At 46.7% G+C, this 8,897-nt stretch overlaps 1 protein-coding gene across 1 annotated transcript; it reads right to left on the bottom strand.

The window, feature by feature from the left end:
- Positions 1-1,532: 1,532 nt before the first annotated feature.
- LOC109118340 lies at positions 1,533-6,455 on the bottom strand. Its single transcript, XM_019208866.2, has 2 exons — positions 5,754-6,455; positions 1,533-2,681 (listed from the first exon to the last, which is right to left on the bottom strand). The coding sequence occupies exons 1-2, from the start codon at positions 6,453-6,455 to the stop codon at positions 2,676-2,678; spliced, it is 708 nt and encodes a 235-aa protein (XP_019064411.1). The 3' UTR covers positions 1,533-2,675.
- Between the last annotated feature and the right edge of the window lie 2,442 nt (positions 6,456-8,897).

Raw genomic sequence — 8,897 nt, 5'->3', positions numbered from 1 at the left:
AATATGACAATTGGGCTCAGTTTCCACACCCCAGCATGGTGCTCAACATATAGTAGTCTTGGTTAATCGTCACTGCTAGAATGGATGTGCCCAGCACTGGTGTGGAAATGGGTCCCTGCATGTAGCCAGGTCTTTCTCCAAGGACAGTGGGGTCACTACCCTGGAAGGATACACAGATCCCATTTCTCATCAATAATTTAAACCTAAAGATTATCAGGACTTCATATTCAGCTGGGTGTGGTGGCACCACCTGCATTTCCAGCACTGAGGGAGGAGGCTGAGATGGGTGTGTTGCAAGTTTGAGTCTCTGCAGGACAGTTTAGTGAGCCTGGTCTCAAAACAAAAAAGTTTTTTAAAGGACTGGGTGTGTAGTTTGATAAAATGCCCCTGGGTTTGATCACCAGTCACACACACTTCATTTTTTTGCTCTTACTCACTTTATCATGGTAGTTAGAGGAGGAGTCTCCTTGATGTTTATTCTTCACTTGATCATCCCTGATGCTGCGCTTTGCTCTTTGTTGTTTCCTTCCTAGACTGGGGCTCAGCTAGGCAAGTGCTCTGTTGTTGAGCTACACTCTCAATCTGATCCTTTTTTTTCTTTTTTCTCAAATTTCAAAACAGGCTGTAGCTATGCTGCCCAAATTGGTCCCTATTGGAGGGCAGTCAGTTCTCCGACTACCTAGAAAGGGGGACGTCGAGGGTGTAAGATTTAAGTCTCACTTTTACGGCTGGAGCATGAACAGCCAAGAGGCTTCCACGATGCTGGGCTCAGAAGCTCAGCGAGGCTATGGGAGCTTGTCGGACAGCGAGAGTCACCCAGGAAGGAACACACCAGGCAAGTTGGCAAATAGACCTTTATTAGTCTGGCCAGACGGCATTCCCTAAGCCAAGTAGCTCAGAAACAGAGGCCATTTTATATAGGGCTGAGGGGGGGTGGTTACACTTAAAACTTACAGGAAGAGGACAAAGGCAAAGAATCAGTTGATCTGAGCTAGTGGTCATCAAGCATATACTTGACCGTCACGTACTAATGATCAGCAGAGCGATTATCCATTATTCTATTTACAACTTAGATTATAATGTTCAGAACATTCAACTACAGGCAAGTAAGGAGTGGCGTGATTTGTGTTGGGTCTCTGTGTTCACTACAGTTTGCATTTGGTTTCCCAGCTACTTCAAAGCAGTTACCTAACAATTCACAATTAATCATTAGTTATCCTATAAGGGATGCGGGGGAGCGACAGTCTCTAGGTCGTTTGCTGGTCCACATGGAGTCGCTCTGGTTCAGTCAGGCTCTTACATTCCCCACTGATTTTTGGACCTAAATCAAATCTTTGATTTACTTATATCTGACTCTGGGCCTTAATAAAGGAACACATTGTAAAAGACAACAAGTTATTGCAATACAAAATCCATCACACAGAGTATCAGTTGTTTTACCCAGGTAATGTCAGGTAACCAACTTGTTAACCATTTAAATAAATCCCATCCTATCTGTTCATTATGAATCTTTGTAGCTAAATCTTTGAGATTTTCTATGTCTTGTTCTATAGCTGGCCCATTATTTGTTAAATTGAAGCAGCACATATTTTAATCCTCTCACAACCTTGGTGATGAAATAATAGCAGATAATCAGTTGCTGCCCTATTATCTAAGATTGCTTGTCTCTGTTCCTGGAGTTCTTGATTAATTAGTGCCAGCGCAGCAGAGGTGGTATTTAACCCTTTAATTACCTTGCAAGCTAGTTTTCTAACTGCCTTTTCAGCATGTACTCCAATTGAGGGCATACCTATAACAGAAATAATCATAGGAATAACTTCAGCATCTGTTAAAAGTCCCACATCATCATCACAGCCTGGTGAAGTATAGGGAGACCAGCGTTTTGTTCTGTTGGGTGGTGAGAGGTCTCCCCTGTCAGGTAAGACGACTGCTAATTTACTAAGACAACAGTGGGCCTCGGTCAAGTTTGCTGGGATGTAATTATAAGTTATTCCCTCACAAGTATAAAACTAGCCCAGTGGCAAAGTAATATGGCATTTGCTGTAAGGAATCTTTTGTTTTCTAGAACACTTCATTACATCTGTTTGTTTAAGATTTAAACACTGGGAAGTGCAGCCTTTATATTTGGCACAGAGAGTCTTATTGGACATAGCTACTCGAGGGGTATATAGCTTAATAGCATTCTTTGGTTTGTAACATGTCACCTGTCCCCAATTGTAACTATCCAAATAACTGAGATTTACTTGTGGGAAATTTTTAAACATAGTATATGGTCTAATACTTTCAAGTGGGGTGCATACTGGAACCAAACAACTTCCAAGCACATAATGAAAATTCACATCAGCATTTAAACATATTTCAGACAAATTTAAGGATTCAGCTAATTGCACCCAAACGTTTTTAGTATGACCTAAGTTCTCTCTGGACAACGCTATTATTGTCCCAAGGGAAATCACCCAGATCATAATGAAGGTCCAGTTGAGCGGAGTTTTACTTTCAATTCTCCGGGTTTGCTGATGACGCTCCATTTTCCGTATGCCTCTGGGCTGTTGTCCAGGCCGGGCTTAAGGTGGTTGCGATGGATCCACGTCGGGTGTCCCGCAACCTTCACAGCCAGAGGAGTAGACAGGACAACTGGAAAAGGCCCCTTCCACCGTGGTTCCAAGGTCTTGGAGTCAAACCTGCAAATATAAACCAGTTCTGCTGGCTAATAGGGCAGTGGCTGTAGAGGTTTCTCATGAGGAAGGGTCAGAGATCCTCTAACCTGGTCTTGTAGTTGAGACTGTATTTCATGTAAAGCTCTCAGAGATTTAAGCAACCTCAGATGAGAGAATTTCTCCTTTAATTCCATGTCTATATGGGGAACCAAGTGGGGAGTATGCCTATAGATAATTTGGAAGGTTGACAGATTCAGAGGAGGCTTGGTAGTACATCGAATACGCAACAGAGCAAAAGGGAGAAGCTCCACCCAACTTAATTCAGTCTCTAGGCTCAGTTTAGTTAAAATCTTTTTTAGTGTTCTGTTAGCTCTTTCTACCTGTCCTGAACTTTGAGGTCTGAAAGCACAATGTAAATTCCATCTAATTCCAATGCTTAGGCTAATCAGTTTAGACACTTTAGCTGTGAAGGCTGGGCCATTGTTGGACCCCAGGGCTAAGGGCAAGCCAAATCGGGGAACTATCTCAGTCAGGAGCTTTTTTACTATTACCTCAGCTGTTTCCTTTTTAGTAGGTTATGCTTCCACCCACCCTGAGAATGTGTCTATGAAAACTAACAGATATTTGTAACCATACATGCCTAGTTTCATTTCGGTGAAGTCCAGTTCCCAGTGTTCTCCGGGAGTTAGTCCCCTATATCGGACCCCTGGGGGCCCAGTTACCGATTCGCGTTTACCTTGAGGCAGGTGGAGCACCGTCTCACTTTGTCCCGGGCCTTCTGGGCTAATTCTCTGCTGACAAAGTGGGGCCGTAGCAGGGCCGTCATACTCTTTTCTCCTAGGTGGGTGGATTCATGGAGCTCATTTAGCAAAGTGTCGGCCACCGCGGCTGGCAGAACGACCTTCCCTTCATCTGTTGTCCACCATCCATGTTTTCCTCTGGTCCAGTGGTTCTTACTCATCTCCGTTATTTCTTCCTCTGTGTATTCAGGCCTCTCTGGGAGCACGGGTGTAGGTAGCAGCACCATTTGTTTCCCCACTGATTTTGGGGCAGCTTGCTTTGCTGCCTGGTCAGCTGTGTTGTTTCCAATCGCTTCAGGGCTGGAATTCCTTTGATGTCCACGGCAGTGAATGATGGCAACCTCCCTCGGCAGCCAGATGGCTTGCAGCAGAGCCAATATCTCAACTTTGTTTTTAATTTCTTTCCCGTCTGATGTTAAAAGTCCTCTATTCTGGTAAATTTCTCCATGTACATGGGCAGTAGCAAAAGCATAACGGCTATCAGTGAAAATATTTATCTTTTTTTCCTTTTCCTAATTCCAGAGCCTTAGTTAAAGCAATCAGTTCAGCCTTCTGTGCTGATGTCCCTTGGGGCAGCCCTTGTTCCCATACTACCTGTTGATCCTGATTGACTATTGCTGCTCCCCCATATCGCACACCTTCATGTACGAAACTGCATCCATCAGTGTAGTATGTTGCCTCAGGTCGGGGAAGGGCCAGGTCCGTCAGATCTGGACGTCCTCCCCACAGATTTTCAAGAGTCTCAAGGCAGTCATGGATGGGCAGGTGGTCATCTGACTCAGGGAGCAGACTAGCAGGATTCAGGTTAGATGTTGTGGCAAATTTAATGCGCGGCTGTTCTAACAAGAGTCCCTGGTACTGCAACAATCTAGCATTTGATAGCCATCTACTTGGTGAGTTGTGCTGCAGGGGCTCAATGGCATGAGGAGTGATCAGAGTTAGATCCTGGCCAAAAGTCAATCTATCAGCTTCCCGAGTTAAAGCAGCAGCCGCAGCTACCATCCTTAAACAAGACGGCCATCCTCTGGCCACTGGGTCAAGTCTTTTGGATAGACAGGCTATAGGTCACTTCCAAGGCCCCAAAGACTGCTTGATCACTCCTTTTGCCACTCTGTTCCTCTCTGCCACATATAAGGTGAATGGTTTATTTAAATCAGGCAGGGCTAAGGCTGGCACTGTGGTGAGTGCAGTCTTGAGCGTCTGGAATGCTTCCTGGCAAGCCTCTGTCCATTCAAGGGGTGTATTTCCCCCCCGCCGTAGCCTCATGCAGGGGTTTGGCAATTTCAGCAAAGCTAAGTATCCAGATTCTGCAGTATCCTATGGCCCCCAGGAACTCATGCACCTGCTTCTTTGAGTGGGGCATGGGGATCTGAAGGATCGCTGACACCCTGGATTCAGCTAACTTTCTTTTTCCTTTTTCAAGAACGTAACCCAAGTAAGTTACCTTGGTTTTGCAGAGCTGGGCTTTCTTCCAGGACACTCGATATCCCAGACCTTGTAGGGCCTCCAGGAGTCCCTCGGTGGCTGTGAGACATTTTTTCTCGGTTGTGGTCACCACTAAGAGGTCGTCTACATACTGGAGAACAGTTGCATAGGGAAAAGCTTTCCTTACCTCTTGTAGATCTCTGCTGAGAGCCTCCCTGAACAGTGTGGGGGAGTTCTTAAAGCCTTGTGGCAACCGAGTTCTTGTCAATTGTCCAGTAGTTCCAGTGTCCGGGTTCTGTCCATTCAAATGCAAAGAGCGGCTGGCTTACTGGTGCCAGGGGCAGGCTGAAAAGTGCATCTTTGAGATCAAGAACTGAATACCATACATGTGCGGGCAGAATGAGGCTCAGCAGTGTGTAGGGGTTCAGTACCGTCGGGTGGATGGTCTCCACCTGGCTGTTTACCTCCAGCAAGTCCTGTTCTGCGGAATTTTCTTCTTCTCCGATTAGTTTAAATTCTTCTTATTTCCCCATTTCATTTTTCTCCCCTTCTGTATAAAACCCTCTTCTGCCATCATGATTATATTTGCCCTTGCCATCTTTTTAGTTATTCTATCTTTGGGTGGATCCCTGTTTGTGAACACCTTCATTGCTACACTTATCAGTTTTTCTGTATTCTCTCCTTCAAAGCCCTCAATTCTCTGTAACTTTTTCTGAATATCTGGGGCTGACTGAGTTACAAAAGCCAGATTAATTGCCTGCCTGTTCGCTGGAGCATCTGGGTTAATTGGAGTGTAAGTGCGGTACTCCTCCAGTAAATGCTCCGGGAAGGCAGAGGGGGATTCCTCAGGCCCTTGTAGGACCTCGCTTACCTTGCTCAAATTGGTAGGCTTGCGAGCGGCTCCCCTAAGGCCAGCCAGGAGATGCTGATGGTAGTTGTGAAGAGCTTCCCTACCTCCGGTGGAATTCGATTCCCATTTGGGATGGGAGATGGGGAGTTGTGCTTCAACTCGGGCCTGTTGTTGTTGGTCCTCAACAAGCCCCTTAGCTTCCCCCAGCACTGACCGAATAGCGTGTCTTCTAATTCTTTCTCGTTCCTCGGATGTGAACAGAGCCTGTAAAAGTTGCTGACAATCATCCCAGGTGGAGTCATGGGTATTAAACACAGACTCGAGGAGGGAGATTAGGGCTTGCGGCTTCTCAGAGAATGGGGGATTCTGGTGCTTCCAGTTATATAAATCACTTGTAGAGAAAGGAATGTATACATAATGACCTTGTTCTACTTCTCTCAATGGGAGCACAGGGACTGGGTCCGGCCTCTCCTGGGGCACCTCCGGGGGCCCATAAGCAGAGAGAGCCCCCTCGGGTACGGGAAGGAGAGGTGGTGGAATCCGGGATCTCCCCTTCTTTCGGGGGAGATGGGTAGATGGACTTAACTTCTGCCTCCCCAGGGGATGGTTCTGCATACGGAGGGGTCTTAACCCGGGGTCAGTAGGCTCTAAGGGGTCCGGCTCCTGGGAGAACACCGGCCTGGGTGCCTGCCGCTTTGCGGACTTTATCCCATTTGGTACCATTACCAGAATACGAGAACTGGTGCGCAGGGAGCAGTGCTGCAGCCATGCCGGAGGTTCTTCACAGGCCTGGGCGCAGACATTAATATAAGGGAATTGGTCAGGGTGGCCAGGGTGTTCAATGACCTTTGCCCATACTGCCTGACAAAGTCTTGGTACGAAAGAACCTTCAGCTGGCCAGCCCACTCCGAAGGTGGGCCACTCCAAGTTGCAGAGGGTTCGGAGTTTCCCTTGAGAAAACTTCATTCCATATTCATCTTCCTGCTGAGGGGAAAAAGCCAATTTAAAGTTAGTGAGAAAACAGTCCAACCGGGTATTTTTGGAGCTCGATCCTCCCATCCTCTTGTTCCTAGGAATGAATGTAAAGTTAACACTCAACAGACAGGACACAGACAAGACACACAGGTGCCACACAAAAGAAAAAGAACTTAGATTCTACCCGGAATCCTTGTCAGGGCCAGGGTCAGGTGAGGCTTCTCTGCTCCTCAGCCACCTCTATCCATGACATCAAATGGTTGTAACAGATTCAAAACTTACCTCCGGAGGCTTTTCAGGTCTATGTCTGAGAATCTCTTGCTGGATCCTGCGACAGAGAATCTTGGCCAGATTTACAGTTCCCACCTGGGGATCTTGCTGGGGCCTCCGAGATGTAAGACTTAAGTCTCACTTTTACTCCTGGAGCATGAACAGCCAAGAGGCTTCCACCATACTGGGCTCAGAAGCTCAGCGAGGCTCCAGGAGCTTGTCTGACAGCGAGAGTCACCCAGGAAGGAACACACTAGGCAAGTTGGCAAATAGACCTTTATTAGTCTGGCCAGACGGCACTCCCCAAGCCAAGTAGCTCAGAGTGGCGGCTTGCTCAGAAACAGAGGCCATTTTAGATAGAGCTGAGGGGGGGTTTACACTTAAAACTTACAGGAAGAGGACAAAGGCAAAGAATCAGTTGATCTGAGCTAGTGGTCATCAAGCATATACTTGACCGTCACGTACTAATGATCAGCAGAGCGATTATCCATTATTCCATTTACAACTTAGATTATAATGTTCAGAACATTCAACTACAGGCAGGTAAGGAGTGGCGTGATTTGTGTTGGGTCTCTGTGTTCACTACAGTTTCCATTTAGTTTCCCAGCTACTTCAAAGCAGTTACCTAAGAATTCACAATTAATCATTAGTTATCCTATAAGGGATGGGGGGGAGCAACAGTCTCTAGGTCATTTGCTGGTCCACATGGAGTCGCTCTGGTTCAGTCAGGCTCTTACAAGGGCTAAAGAGGAAAAAGACAATAGAGACTTTTGTAATTTCCAAGTATATGGTGGACCCGGATGTCAGTGACTCAGAGTCGGCAAAGAAAAGACTCTCAGAAAAAACAAAAACAAAAACAGGTGCAGTGGCGTATGACTGTAATCCCAGCACTCAGGAGGATCGCTGTGAGTTTGAGACCAGCCTGGGCTACATAGTGAGTTCCAGGTCAGTCTCAACTACATAGTGAGTAAAAAAAAAAAAAAAAAAAAAAAAGAAAGAAAGAAAGAAAGAAAAGACTCTTGGAGCTAGTCACTACACTATTTATTGGGCACACACAACAATTGGAGGGAGCATTGGGTGACTTAGGGGGCCCAGAGGTGTTATTATGTCTGATCCTGTGCCAATGCAAATCTCATGCTTATGAGGGTGGAAGGAAGAACATTCTCACCTCAGTAGGTGGGGTGAGCTAGGCTGATAAGGAACCTTTCTCTTTTGTATTACTACTGGGTTCTCAAGGAACCAGAATGTCTTTTTTTTTTTTGGTGGTGCGGGGGTGTTGGACTCAAATGCTCCAGATAGGCCTCTAACTTTCCATCTTACTGCCTCTGCTTTCTTTTTTTTTTTTGGTACCGGGGATTGAACTCTGGTCCTTGCGCTTGCGCTTGCGAGGCAGGTCACCGAACCACTGAGCTAAATCCCAGCCCTGCCTCTGCTTTCTGAGTGGCTGGGATTAAGGTGCGCACCACCGCACCTGGCTGTGTCCCTGTCTTCAGCATCCCACAGCCTGGCCTTTTCTCTGGGCACCAATGTTTCCTTTGCTAACCCTGATTTCCCCTGATGCCTTTCCCTTGCCTCTCCCACCTGCATCTCTGGAGTTTCCTCTCTACGCTATCTCATTCTGTGACACACAGTTCCTGTCCACCTCTCCAGGCCTTGCTGCCCTGAGCCCCACATGGGCCACACCACTTGCAGTGTCACCCTGTGCACTCTGACATCTCTGTACCTTTGCATTTGTCATTCCCTCTGGAACGCTGTCCCTTGCAAACCCCTGTTCATTCTCAAAACAGTTATCACTTGGGCAAAGCCTTTTTTGAACCTGTAGTAGACTTAGTCATTGTTGCTTCCCGTTGTACATGGGCTGTCTCTTCCTCTGCCATGCATAGGATGTTCCGTGAGTGCAAAGACTATCCTTCTTCTTCT

The sequence above is a fragment of the Fukomys damarensis genome, unplaced genomic scaffold (assembly GCF_012274545.1).
Source record: "Fukomys damarensis isolate Sample0158 unplaced genomic scaffold, DMR_v1.0_HiC HiC_scaffold_23, whole genome shotgun sequence".
Lineage (NCBI taxonomy): Eukaryota > Metazoa > Chordata > Mammalia > Rodentia > Bathyergidae > Fukomys > Fukomys damarensis.
The sequence above is the reverse complement of the archived record's forward strand: the minus strand, read 5'-3'. Positions and strand labels throughout refer to the sequence as shown.